We start from the raw sequence: 14986 nt of genomic DNA, 5'->3' as shown, positions 1-14986 counted from the left end.
TTGCAGCTTTGGCAGTACGACAGGAGGAGGTAAAAGGGCTGCATGCAACTGCTGTACTCACATGGGAAGTTGCTATGGGAATGGGAGCAGACACTAAAGATGATAGAGGAGTGGACTAGAGTCACGGAGATTACAGTTCCTTCAGGATGCTGAAAGGGAAAAGGAGAAATGTGTGTGACAGTGGCACCGTGTTGGAGATTGGAGAAATATCATTTTTCTGAAGCATCTGTTAAATGCAGAGGTTGGTGAGATGGAAGGTGAAGACAAATGTTCTGTGAGGGAGGAGAAGGGATGGGAGCAGCAGTACAGAAAATAGAATAGAACAGAATAGAATCCCTAGTGTGGAAACAGGCCCTTTGGCCCAACAAGTCCACACTGAACCTCAAAGCATCCCACCCAGACCCACCCCACTATAACCCACCTAATCTACACATTCGTGAACACTACGGGCAATTTAGCATGGCCAATCCACCTAGCCTGCACATCTTTGGACTGTGGGAGGAAACCGGAGCACCCTGAGGAAACCCACGCAGACACGGGGAGAATGTGCAAACTCCACATGGACAGTTGCCCGAGGGTGGAATCAAACCCAGGTCCCTGGTGCTGTGAGGCAGCAGTGCTAACCACTGAGCCACCGTGCCGTCTTGAGTGACAGTAGTAGAGCATGACACTTGGTGGGTGGTGGATACAGTATGAGAGGATGGGATATTGGAAAGAAGATGGTGGCACTTGCACCTACACAGTAAAGAAGATTATTGAGCTTCTTTCTACACTGCAGTGCATTCCTCCAAATGGTCTATTTGTTTAAAATGTGATGGAGATATAGTATTTACTTGACCATCTTAGTAACTTGAAAAAGTAATCCTATTTTCTATTGCAATCCATGGAGTAGCGGAACTAAATGATGGGGCACTCCTTTAGCCGTGGTTGTAATAATGTTTAAAAAATGGAATCTAACAAATACTTAAATTTTGAAAGTAGGGAATTTAAATTATAAACATGGGCAATGCAGTGCCAGATAAAATCTTGAAGATATCAGATCATCTCCTGTTACTTTAAAGTACGAAGAGATGAGCTAAGCCTGTGTTCATAAACATGAATGTTACGATGGAATTTGTTATGGTTTCATGTTTTCACTTTTGCGTCACACTGCAGTGTAGGGGAGGCATGATATTATGCTAAATTCACTTCAGAATAGAATTTACGATTTCTTCGGTCCAATAGTGATGACAATATAATCAGGGTTAAAATAAAAGGGAATATCTATGAAAAGAAATTAAACACATTCAATACAACTTAGTTTTGCCATATATTTGCTAACTTATCTGCTCCATGTAGAGTATTTTATGCCAGATCTAAGTGTGTAGCAGCAATTGACTCTATCAGATATTTCTTTTTATCAGAGTTGAGGCATAGAAGCAGTTAAACCGATCTTTAAATACCATGCTTTTAATAGTAGTAGCAAAAGCAAAACTGTCTCCATGTTCCTTACACGCTTAAGGGCATCAAGAAGAGCTCAACTTATCTTCACACTAATTCTCAGGTTTTAAGAGTATGTGAACTAATTTCCATATTCCATGTTCAGCTCAAAGGTCACAGCATTTGCTGAAGCTTTCTCCACATTTCATATCTTCCTAGGTGTATTTATTTGGAATTGATATCCGCAAGAACTCGGACAACGATGGTAGAGGGCATCCTCAATTGCAAGAAAGGAAAGTTCAATATAGGATGGGAGTTGGAAAGGTTGAAGAATGACATTTTATGCGAAGGCAATTTTAAGGAGAAGAAAAAAATGCCCAACCAAAAAGAATAACGTTAGTCAAAAGCATTGGATTTTAATTAAATTATTGCTGTATATTTCCTATGCTAACAGTTTTTTATTCTGGATAATCAGCCATTGCAGTATTTAATTCAAATGATATCTTCCTGTGTAGAATGATATAGATATAACTCTTAAGTATCTCCATGGCTACCTGCTCCAGCCTGTCAAGAACAATGTCCAGACTCAGCTTCCAAACAATAAAATAATGTGCACACAGCAGTACTATCAATGCTTTATCATGGCTCCATTCGTAACACTTGGAGGGAGATGGTAGTGTAGTGGTAATGGTATTGAACTTGTAATCCAGAATGGAAGGCTAATGTTCTGGGTATATGGATTCAAATCCCACCCTGGCAGATTGTGAAATCTGAATTCAATACAAAATGAATCTGGAGTGAAAAATTAGCCTAGTGGCAACCATTTAACTACTGCCGTTTGATGTAAAAATCCATCTGGTTCATCAATATCTTTTTAGGGAAGGAAATTTGCCGTTGTTACATGACCTGGCCTACGTGTGACTGCGAACCCACAGCAATGTGGTTGACTCTGGGCAATAAATGCTAGCCTTGCCAGTAATACCCATATCTAAATGAATATAAAAAAGATTGCCTTTCAGTCAAAAGGTTCCCGGTTCAAGTTTCAGCAAAGAAACTCAAGCACGTAATCCAAGTTGGATGAGATGTTAGAAAAGCCCGGCCTTCTCCATGTAAAAGATCCTATGACACTGCATCAGGGAACAGGGTAGTTATCCCTGGAGTTTTGGCAAATATTTTTCCTTTAACTGACACCACTAAGACAGATTATCTGTATGCTACTTTTGGATGTCTTCCCTACATTAGGAGAGAGGCTAAATTTACAAAATATCCCATTGGCTGTAAATTGGTTTTTGCACGTCCTGAGGTCATGAAAGGTTTTACATAAATGCAAGACTTTCTTCCTTTATTTAAAATTGGTTGTTTCCTTCATATTCATTGGATGCAGACAACATAAGCAAGTTCAATGTTTATTGTCCATCCCTAATGGCCCTTGAGAAGCTAAGGGCAGAAAGACACGTTCTTAAATAAGACTAAAAATATTCTTAGACCATTTCAGAGGGCAGTTAAGAATCAACCACAATTCTGTACATCTAGAGTCACGTATAGATCAGACCAGGTTTCTTTCCTTGAAGGACATTATTGAACGAGTATTTTTTTTTTTAAATACAACAATCTGGTACTTTTGTCAGTACTGTTATTGGTGTTAGTTTATTTTTTAAATTATAATCTTATTTGATTAATTGATTTGAATTCTCCAACTATCATGATGACATTTGAACTCATATCTCCAGTCATTACTTCAACTGTCTGAAATACAAGTCCAGTTACAGAACCACCATACTACCATACCTCTGATAAAAAAAAAGTAATCAGGAAAAATGCAATTTCCTGATCTTAATTTTTTTCCACACAACAACTGAACCAAACTTGCATTACATGCAATCACATTAACAGAATGGAAGCCAAACCTGTAAAGTGATGCCTATTTTAAATTCGTTTAGCTGTCACAAAGCTTATTTAATTATAGACTGTGCTACTCTTGTTAGCTAGTTAAATATGCACCTTTTAGTGATTAGTAATTCCACGTTTAGAGAAAGAAAAACTCCAAACCAAGTCAAACATAACCCAATATTATCTATGCTTTTGTGTTTATTATTACACATTTGCCTTATGTACTTCATTTAGCAACATCTTTCCTTTATTGAAGCCTCCCGCCTCTCTACACTTTCCATCATTTGCCTCATTTAAACTGCTGCAGCTGTTGTGTAACCCTGTTACCACATCAGATCTCACTGGTTCCCACAACTCCACGTCCTTCAAGCATCTCACCTATCCCTTGACTGTCCTTGAAACCCAAATTGCCTACCAGATCCCCAACCCTCACTCCAATTTTTAGCCCAAGGTATCCTCCTTCCTTTCCTCTCTCAGCCAATTAAATGGAGCGACCTTTCATTCTCAGTGATCTTCATCTTCATCTCAGTTTATCTTGCTCATCTTTCCCTGAATTCACTTGCCTTTCGTCCTCAGTAAACCTCCCATCCACAGGACCTCTTCACCTTTTTCCATAGCTTCCCACTGGAACATATAATGTCCCATAACCTCTTGATCAGAACCAGGGAAAGATGAATGTGTACACTGCTAATAATTGGGCCTATACCATCATGGGAGCCCAGCCCAGAATGGCACTGACTCTTAAAGCCCTCAATGAGCTCACAAACAAACACACAATGGGCACTCCACTCCAGGACAAAGTAGCAGTTTTCCAAGATTTGACTGTCCTGAAGTAAGAGCCCAAGTCCCTGTGCCCATCAGTTCTGAGGGTAAAGGATGCATCCTGGGTGATGAAGACCATCCATGGCCAAGCTCTCTCCTGGGCAGGTACAGCCCCACTGAAGGATGACAGGAATTGTCAAAGCTCAGAATCCACATAAGGCCTTAACCCATGGCCTGGGAAAAGTGACTCATGGGGGTGACTGGTGAAAACTCTCCCCTGTGTGAGGTTTGATTCCTCCAATCACAGGCTGTTCTCTCCTGCGTTTCTTCCCAAGACCTGGAAGCGAGTTGCAGCCGGAGTGGGAGCTGAGCAAACGCAGGCCGAGTCCCAGAAGCGAGTTGCGGCCGGGGCAGAAGCAGAGCGAGCGCGGGAGCAGAGTGAGTGTGGGCCAGCCGGGGCAAGTCCTGGATGCAAGTGTGGAGGCGTGGAGGCATCGAGGCCTCGTGTTCTGAAGCCTAGCACGCATGGATTCAAGAGAAAAGGATTGTAACTTGAGTACTTAGAAGGCACTATTTATACGTATTCTGGATGTTTAAACTCTGTATTCCTATGCTGATCTTTTTTTAAACGATTTCAATTCTGTAACATTACTCAAAGTATCTGTACCTAGGTACCCAGTACCTAAGATGGCGCCGAGAGGCAACATTCCAAACTTTTCACTGCACTTTTGAGTGCACATGACAATAAAGGCCATCCTGTCCTACCCCCACGACCCACCCCATTCCTAATCCCACATCCCACCCCCCTCATTCCTAATCCCACATCCCACCCCCCTCATTCCTAATCCCACATCGCACCCCCCCGATTCCTAATCCCACATCCCATCCCACCCCCACCTTTTTGCAGCCATGCACGTGCCCTCAAACTCCTGGTCCCTTCCACAGCTGCCTCCTGTTCATCCAGACCTAGCAAAAGGCAGGCCCCTCTCAAACCTACATCACCCACCACATCCAAAAGCCCTCAAGCTAAAGACAGTCCTATCTCAGCCTGGCCCCCAGTTAAAGGGGCTCCTCCCCTATGGCAATGTTCTCACTACCAGCGTTTCCTTTTGTAACTGCCTGCTGGTTTTCCAATTTAGAGGCTGCTTCTATCCTGTGGTTACTGCTGAAGCTAATAGCAGCAAACAGCCTGTGATTGGAGGAATCAAACCCCACACAGGGGAGACTTTTCGCCAGTTACCCCCCATGAGTGACTTTTCCCAGGCCATGGTTTGAGGCCTTATGTGGATATAGAGCTTTGACAATTCCTGTCATCCTTCAGTGGGACTATACCTGCCCAGGAGAGTGCTTGGCCAAGGATGGTCTTCTTCATCCAGGATGCATCCTTTACCTTCAGAACTGACGGGCACAGGGACTTGGGCTCTTACTTCAGGACAATCAGATTTGGAAAACTGCTACTTTGTCCTGGAGTGGCGTGCCCATTGTGTGTTTGTTTGTGAGCTCATTGAGGCCCTTAAGAGTCAGTGCCATCTTGGGCTGGGCCCCCATGATGGTATAGGCCCAATGGTTAGTGGTGAACACAGACAGAGGCTTTAAGGGGAAGTAGAGGTGGAGATAAGTTGCGGGGGAAAGAATGACAGGGAGACTGCAAAGGTGCTAGTGGGATAAGTCTGGGAGACAGAGGAAAGTTGCAGAGAAAACAATTTTAACACTCTCCACAAAAAGAACCTTCAGCTAACTGGGACCCAGGAAATCTGGAAATCACTGGGGTAATAAATTACTTGCAAATTAATGCAATGGATGGGTGATGATATTGAAGATACTGTTGAATTCTTCCAATTCTGCTTGAGAGTGTAAATATCCAATACGTCAAAACAAACGTAGAAGATACTGTTAATATTTAATTGAATGGACAATTAAATGAGTTTGAGAATGAAAAAGGATCTGCTGAAAACCAAAACATAACCCCCAAACAAAAGTGGCCCATGTTCAGAACCTGTAGTCTTTTGCTCTTCTGTTATTTGTTCCATGCTGAGTATTTATAACTATGGCTAGTTTCAATTTAAAATGAAAACCATCAGTAGCAAAGTGTATTTTTACAATAACAGGAGACCACTTGTGTGGATAGGAGTTGCACATTATTGCAGAGAATGTGTTGGTGCTCATTTATTGGAAGATTTTACCATGATTAAACTTGGAAGTGAAGCCAGGAGTCACACAAGAATAGAATACACCATTGTTCGTTCAAGGTATTTTCATTTGTACAAGGGGATATTATTTGCACTGCTTGTTGTTGTTGCCCAGGTATTGCAAATGGCCAGGTTCAAAGGAGTGGAGCTGATTACATAGTATGAATGACCAGGTTGTATGTGATTGCTTGTCAAAACTGTGACTGTAAAGCGTATCATACAAAGCTGAACTTTCAATGTGCCTTACACGGTAGAATATAAAAGCCAAGAGATTTTGCCGAGCTAATATAAAACAATTCAACCCCATTGTGATGATGGCTCCCGATTCTGGGTATCCAGGGATGTGAAGGGTAGTATAAAATATGAAGAGGTGGGGTGAGGCAGTAAGGGATCTGATACAGGAGAATCAACAGGGCAAATAATTTCTCTCTTGGGCCCTAGTTTGGATTAATGACAATGCCATCTTTGGCCGTCTCCTTATATTCCTCACTGTTTGCATCTGATGCTCCCTCTATGCTGCACAGCTGCCTGAAACTTCTCACCAGTTGGCTCCTTTAAGTTACCACACATGCACAGTCGCACAATAAACTTTAAAACGCCCTAACACAAACAAATTCCTTGCTTTTAACGAAAACAATGAGCAGTGATTTGCATCTGTTTATACTTTCCTAATCCACTTATTGGTGTCCAGCCTCTTCATTCCTGGTCCATAAGCTAGTTAATGTTGCAAACAGTTTCTCCCTTCAGTTGCTGTTCATTTGCTTTTGAAATGAGATCTCTATTCAACTTCATCTCAGATTAAAATTCCCATCTTTGCTGTTTAAATTTTTCCACTGCCTCATCCAATTCCATCATTGTAATGTCCTGCCCACTAGAAGCACCGCACTCATGTTTCTAGGTCTCTATTCTCTACTGCATTGCCTCTTCCCTTTATCTGACCATTAGGCAACAATAGCTTCCGCTGGTGACCTTAAGCTGTGGAATTTCCTTTCTGACCTAAACTACCCTACTTCCTTCTCACACACCTTTTCTAAAGCTCAGTTAAAAAAAATCCCTCTTGTTGACAATCCCTCAATATATCCTTTCTTAACTCAGTGACAATTTTTTTATTACATCTGTCCGAAATGTTTTGGAATGATTTTATACATGCACTGTAAGTGCAAGTGCTCAACATTCTTGTTTTATGTTCCACCATTATACTGTGCTCTCCAATCTGACCAAAATGCTGGTATTGTGCTCACAAAGTGCAGCTTCTATAAATCTATAACAATAAGTGAAAATTCATCTTTTGAGAATTTGTTTCAGTGGCCTAACCTCTACAGAAGTGCCACTTACCCTATAATTATTCATTAATATGGCTACCCATGGCTTCACTGATTGCATAAAATCATTTAAAAGATATTTCTCCACTTCTGATCCATCATGGAAGGTCAGATTTCCCACATGAATCGAGTTTCTCACTTCAGGCCGTGATAAATAGTTACCAAAGTAACTTTGATCCAAGGGCTCCTGTTAAAAATAAATCCATGGAAACATTACATAACTTCATGCTCATACAAGATTTTGAAATCCTGCAGTTACAATATGAATAGAATTACATTACATAAGATTAGTTAAAAGACATTGACTAAGCAGTTCAAATTTTTCACTTCGAATACCTTCAACTTCACGGGCTTTTGTTAGAAATTCCCAGTTTGCTAAGTACAAGAGAAAATCACCACTGTAGCAGAGAGTGTATTCATCCCACTCACCACAATCCTATCCCACCCAGAGACCTTTAAATTTGGTGTACCTTCCCGCTTCACCTTATCCCCACCAACTCTTCCTGTTTGACTTCTTCTGGCTTCGCAATTTTCTCTTTGTCTGGGCCCGTTTACCCCATTCTCTAACATCACCTGGTTTGAAGATTGCACTTGGCTTTTCATTGCCATGTACAATCTCACACAAAAACATTTGGTGATCACATAAAATTCAAGGTGAAAGGAATTTGACTTAACATCTGAGTCGCAGTAGCAAATTACATGTGCATGATCACCCAGACATGATTTCATTTGGTAACACTTGGTGAAATATCCCCTTCATATTCCCAGTGCTTGCTATTGTCAATGACACAGGAAATGCTTGTAAACTGCATGTAAATCTTATTGGGCAGACGTACAAATTTGTTCTCTGCTACTCGGCAAATGATACTTGTCATAAAGTCTGATATTAGACTAGACTTAATTCTCTACATTGCAGAATAGAACCAGTGACACACAACTTTCTGTTGACCGGTGCATTCCTTCCAATTCTTCACTCCTACACTGAACAGTTTTTAAACAATTGTTGAAATTGCAACCTTGGGTAAGATTAGAGCTGCTTCTTTGAATGTTTGCTTCATATCTGTTAGCCATCTAGTAAAACCTTTCAAACGCAAAAAAAAAGTTAAAATCCAGCAAGGTGAGTTATGCCATGTCCCTATAATTTAGTTTCATATCAAAATAGAACTTGAAGGCTACAGCCAGGACCAGGAAGTATCTACATGTAAGAGTGCTTGGAGTGTCCAAGGTTGAGGGTGAAAGTGAGGTAGGAATCTGATCAATTGTCTGAAATTCCTTAAGTAGGAAATCCTAGATACCGAATGTTTGATTTTTGCTGGAGATTGGGAAGAAAAAAAACAGGCAGCATGTTTTGTAAAGAACAATACCATTTAAGGATACATATGTTCTTTATTTATGCTGCATAGCAATTCGTAGAACTGGCATTTCATACTGTAAACTTATATTGAAAAATTATAAACTGCTGCACATGATTAGCTTTTAGTACCCAATCATTCCAACCTGACCACTTTTGAGTGATACCTATTAATAAGTTATATTATATTTAACATACTTAAAATCTTTTTTTGGGAGTAACCAAAATAACAAAACATAATTTACCAAATGTGACAGAAAACAAAGTTATTTGAATTAAAAGTCTGAACAGTCAAAGCTTTCACACTACTATTAATTGTACTTTTCAGAATGTGACTCAAAAACTTCAGAAACAGACCTGGCGTAAAACACAAGTTTCAGCTTTCAGTTCCCTGGTAATGAATCAATAGGGTTCCCGAGCAATAATCTTACCCAAGGGTTTTTAAATTATAAATATGATGCTGACAGTTTATTTAATGTAATGTGTCATGTATATTAATGTCTGCCCAATGGTCCATGCTTTACTCTCAAAGAGTTTTCAGATCCTGGTCTTCAAAAGTTGGTAACAAAAAAAGATTTGAAGGGAAAGGTCAAATGGTATTTTGACAACTTTCATCACTTAATTGTAGGATGGATATTATCATAGAATCATAGAAACTTGCAGTCTGGAAGTAAGCCATTTGGCCCATCAACCGTACAGACTCTCTGAAGAGAACACTCATTCCCCAATCTTATCCCCATAACTCTGCATTCGCCAAGGCTAATCCACCTAACCCACATATCCCTGGGCACTACGGGCAATTTAACATGGCCAATCCACCTAACCTGCATAGCCTTGGACTGTGGGAGGAAACTGGAGCACCCGGAGGAAACCCACATAGACACGGGGAGAACATGGAAACACTATGCGGACAATCACCCAAGACTGGAATCGAACCCAGGGCCCTGGGGCTGAGGCAACAGTATGAACCACTGAGGTTATTCCAAGGGTTTTTTTCTTCAGTGCACTCAGCATTGAGTTTCACAGGCACATTGGTAGGGAGCAAAGAAGAGTTTGCCTGCCAACCCTTTTAGCCTGGGAGTGGGACTTAACAGAAGGTGTAGAATCTTTTTCTGCTAATGATTTCCATACTACTTTCCGAATTTCTATTGCAATGAATAAATATTAAGAATAGAGCTATGTATCAGTCAATGGCTGGTAATCTCTGCACATTGCCCGTGAAAGACAAGTATTTTGTACACCATGTTGGAATTGTGCAGTTTTAAATGCAACATGAAAAACATTGCATTGCTGTTGTACAAGGCATTCAGTGGTAGGCATATGGAGTACTGCATGGGATAATCAAAAAGATATTGGTCTGGATATTGCAGTCACCTGTAAATAAATGACATTAGGCTTCCATTACACTTATAATAGTCAATAGATTTCCTTTAGGATCTTCCATTGGAACATGCTGCCATTAGGAACTGATTTTGGCATAGCTGCCCCTACAGAGAATTCAGCAAACAATCTGAATTCATTAACCAATCCGATTGATAAATACTTCCTGAAGCTTTCCAAGTTTGAAGCATCAAGTGTAAGCTAGAATAGCTAGTTAAATGTAAAATCACAGACAGATAGCAGAATAAGGAGATTAAAGAGAAAGAAGTAAGAGAAACAGAAGGAAAAAGGACACTTATAAATCCAACAACAATTAATACCAGAGGAAATGATACTCCACATTTGCTTAATCTTCAAATGCCAAAGATTAAAAAAAAAAGAACTCCAACAGCAGCTTGCTCATTTTATAAAAAGGATATAACAGAGTATTACAGTAAATGTGGAGTGGATAATAGGTTCTAAGTACTGCAGCAGTTTTCATGGACTACAGTCTTTGGTTTTACAGTACTTGCTGGGTCAGGTGATTATCACACTAAGAATTTTTCTGAAGTATGATGGTTATACTTTAGATTTGCTTCACTGAAGTAATCCATCTTATGCCACAATACTACCTTGGTGCAAGATGCCATCATGTAAAACTTTTCAATTCTGTTATCTTTCGCAGTTTCTCAATCGAAATGCAGAGGATATCCTAAAATACACTAAGATCACAAGAACGTTTTTAAATTTCAGTTACTCACTGTGCACTGCAGAAAATTGTAATAGTTGGCACACCCTGTGATATTCTTGTAGAAGGATGGATTTTCAGTTGTATCACCATTCAACAAAGTATCAAACACCTGAACGGAAGAAATAACAAACACACCAAGCATGAAACAGGAAATATTATAACCTGTTTATCAATTAATTATTTATTTTTAAATTGGATCTGAAATATTAATAAATACATGCAGACTTGACTTTTAAAAACATGACAATAGAATTATTCAGAAGTAAAAATAAGTCATAGGGATCTCAGATAGCTCCTGTTGTGAACAATTCAATCATAGGAAAACATAAAGTTTCAAAATTGATCAGTGGACCACAGTGAGTTAGCTGGTCTCAGGATAGTAATGGAAGATATAGGGAGTTAAAAGTGGCACCAATGCATCGGATTATGGGGGAAAAAAAATTAACACAGGTTCTCACTCTGTAAATTTATCCAACAGTCCTTTCCAAAAACTGTAATGACGACGACTTGTAGGTTCCAGTTACAGAGGACATTCTTGCCTTTACTGAGTTGCTTATGTCCCCTCAAAATTATGTTCTGCAAGAGACATTGCACTACTCTTGAAAGGAGCACTGTACTTGAAAATTTTAGAAGGTTATGATACAGAATTAGGCTATTAAGTCAATGCTAATTTTTAAACAAAAGCATTTTCTCTCTACAAGATCACCTGACCTACAGCATTATTTGAAATAAACAACGCCACCTACAAATACTGTCACATTAGGGAACAAATTAGCCCTGATAGTAACCTTCTTGAATGAAAAGCATGCTAATTCCTCTTCTTCAAATGCAAAAACAACCTCACTATCTTGTAACTGATGTGTGCTGGCCAGTATAAGCACCACTCTGTCTCAATATTGTTAGCTTAGGAAGGATAAACCCATCTAATCCAATGGAAGCATGTGAGAGAACATCAACAAGTGATGGATTTTGACAGAGCTGTAACACAGCCAGGATGAACAAATTAAATCAACAATAAGGTTGTATTGGGGGAATTTTTCCACCTTCAGTATAAATGATCTAAGTTAATATATTCCAATTGCTAGTCAATTAACCAGCCAAGAAGCAACAGAGCAGTAAGTGAATCCATGTACCTATCTAATCAGTTTATATCAGAATACTGGCTGATTAATGTTTGAACATGCATACATCCATTTCGTAGAGGCTCCCATATATAGATAGGTCATTATTGGTATTTATATAATTTCCTCCTCTTCCTTTCTTCCACAGAATTAATTTGCACCATGGGTCTGTGACATATCCCTTTTAACTACAAGCAGCTGTAACACAAGTCTATTCTGTAGTATTTTAAGAGGCATTGCATTTGCTATACTTGAAACTAAAATTATCACATGTGGAGATAAATTCAGCCATAGTCATCCTCAAGTCAATTATTTTAATTTGTTATAGGAAACTATTATTTTGCATGTGGTTTTTTGTTTAAAATTGCAAAGTCCAATTTAACCGCTTTGATTAACTTGTAATGATCAGTTTACCTGAAATAATTTAGATAGAGGAAATAAAAATAAACTTGCCAAAGGCTGAAAGGTCAAAGATCAGAAGCACAGAGCTAAGGTGATTGGCAAAAGAAACAGAAGTGACATGCAACAAAGCTTTTTTATTCATTGAACAGTTAAGATTTGGAACATACCAGCTGATACAACAGTGCAGCTTTCAGAAGGAAATTATATAAATGCCTGAGGGAGATAAATGACAGGAATATGGGGAAGAGGAGGGCAAATGAAACTAACTGGACTGCCCTTGGCAGATGCTAACAAAGGCTCAATGGGCCCCCTTTTGTGTTGCATGATTCTCTGATTCTGTGAATGACAAGTTTAACAAGGCCTTCTTAAACAACAAAACATGTATTTCCTCATGAAATACCATCCTGTAAATACACATCTATAGCAAATACTTTTTAATACCTGTTAGTATAAGCCAAACTTATAATATAAATCATGGAATAAAGTCAAGTAAATAAAACAAATTTTTGTATTCAAACACTGGTCCATTTTGAGACAGGAGATTTTCATTAATTCAGATGGCATAAATCTCTCCCATGAGCCTTTAAAAGAATGTACATATTGTAGCAATCATAGGAGATTAGGCATTTATGAAGAAGGGTCTAGGCCCGAAACATCAGCCTTCCTGCTCGGCCTGCTGTGTTCATCCAGCTCTACACCTTGTTATCTCAGATTCTCCAGCATCGACAGTTCCTGCTATCTCTATAGGAGATTAACTATTGCGTTAATTATGGCTAATGATTGAAAACAAACCTTGAATAGGTCAGAAATGATCTTCTGAGAAGATTTATTATAAAGTTGCAATGTTGGTTAAAAACAGTGCTTAGAAAGCAGTTATTCCCTTCACAGGTTTGAAAAATTAATTTGTGTATAATCAACATTCCTTTTAAACAAACTATTTATTGCTGGATCCAATAACTAGGGTGTATTTCAATACTCAGATACCTATAAATTGCGAACATTTCATTTATGTAATCTGTTAATTGCTGCATGTGTGTAAATACACCAGTTATGATTAAATGTACACGTGATATAAGTGAGCCCTGAACTGCAGGAAATTCTCAGTAATATCCTCAACCTGCTTGCCCTAAGATACTTCCAGAGAATCTGGAGCTAGGGGTACAACAATTGGCACCAAGTTCGCTGGGTTAGAGCAAGCCCATTCCAAGTTACTCTCCAGTTACACTTTCTGGAAAGTGTAAAGCACACAAAAGGTGAAGATAAGATCACATATAGCTACAATGTCTCCTGCAGCCCTATGTCTCTTGGAACCCAGGAGCACAAGTGAAGGGTAGCAGAATGATGAGGTAGTGAAGAATAGCAGATACCCGTGAAACTTTGATTGCAGAATGTGGCACAGCCTTTAGGAGAGATAGCAGAAAATGGGGAATGAAAGGGAAGGGAAAGTGCTCATATTTTATTGTGGAAGAGAAAAGGTTGTCACCAAATGTAATTGTGAATGAAGTTGTTCATAATACCTGCAAAATAGGTTGTAGATAACAGGGTTATTGTGAGAGTGGTGAACTGCAAGAGTATTAAAAATATAATAAACATTCTGGCACAATATATTTTTCACCAGAACTTATTCCAATATGAAACCATATCATTTTTGATTTTGATTTTTTGATAGATTACAGTAAGAAAAATGATTAATGTGAACTACAGGGATAGATCAACAGCCAGCTCATTCTGATTTTGCAGGGCTGATTAAATTATCGTCATATTTGGAACAATAAATAGCACAGTGAACTAGAAAAGGAAAGCCTGCCAATCAATAGAATGAGATTTGATTTAAATTGCTCTTACTTTTATAGAAATGAGGGCAGCATTTAATCAGGCACGGACTTTTATTTCATAGCATTAGATTACAGTATTGAATCCTTCTCCTAATGCTTTTCAGTTGTCATTAACTCATTGATCTCATGACAAGTACAAAAGCGTTCTACTCTGAGCACTAAATATACAATTCAGAATTGCTCTATAGAGAACATAGATCATATTGCATTTTGAAAAGGTTTGGAAAGGGGGAGCGTTTATGAAACAGATTGCTTTTAAGCCAACAACATGCCATCGAGCAACAAACTTCTGACCTCCCATCATGCTCTCCACTGACCCTCATTTTAGTCAGATGTTTCCAATTTTAAGGCCAAGACCAAGATTCGGGTACATACTTCAAAGGCTTCCCTCCATTTCTTCTGTTGGATGTAATGCACTGCTATGTCTGTCTGCTGCTGGATGTACTGCTTTTGTTTCTCATCGATGATCCCAATCTGGTACATGAACTCTGCATAACCACCTAACATCTGTGCAACAGACATACAACAAAGGAGTAACTTTGTTGCCTTACAAAAATTCAATTTCAAAATTTCAAGAGTGATTTT

General features: G+C 39.1%; 1 protein-coding gene across 3 annotated transcripts in view; it reads right to left on the bottom strand.

Annotated features, from left to right (window-relative positions):
- cpvl (carboxypeptidase vitellogenic like) overlaps positions 1-14986 on the bottom strand; it is an 86856-nt gene that overhangs the window by 20830 nt on the left and 51040 nt on the right. For all 3 annotated transcript variants that reach the window (XM_048615795.1, XM_048615780.1, XM_048615788.1), the window contains exons 9-11: positions 14777-14908; positions 11054-11152; positions 7596-7769 (exon numbers count right to left, since the gene is read on the bottom strand). In XM_048615795.1, coding sequence (XP_048471752.1) covers positions 7596-7769; positions 11054-11152; positions 14777-14908 — 405 coding nt within the window. The remainder of the gene's footprint in view (positions 1-7595; positions 7770-11053; positions 11153-14776; positions 14909-14986) is intronic.

The sequence above is a fragment of the Rhincodon typus genome, chromosome 2, assembly GCF_021869965.1.
Source record: "Rhincodon typus isolate 14 chromosome 2, sRhiTyp1.1, whole genome shotgun sequence".
NCBI lineage: Eukaryota > Metazoa > Chordata > Chondrichthyes > Orectolobiformes > Rhincodontidae > Rhincodon > Rhincodon typus.
Note: the sequence above shows the minus strand (reverse complement) of the source record. Positions and strands in the feature narration are given on the sequence as shown.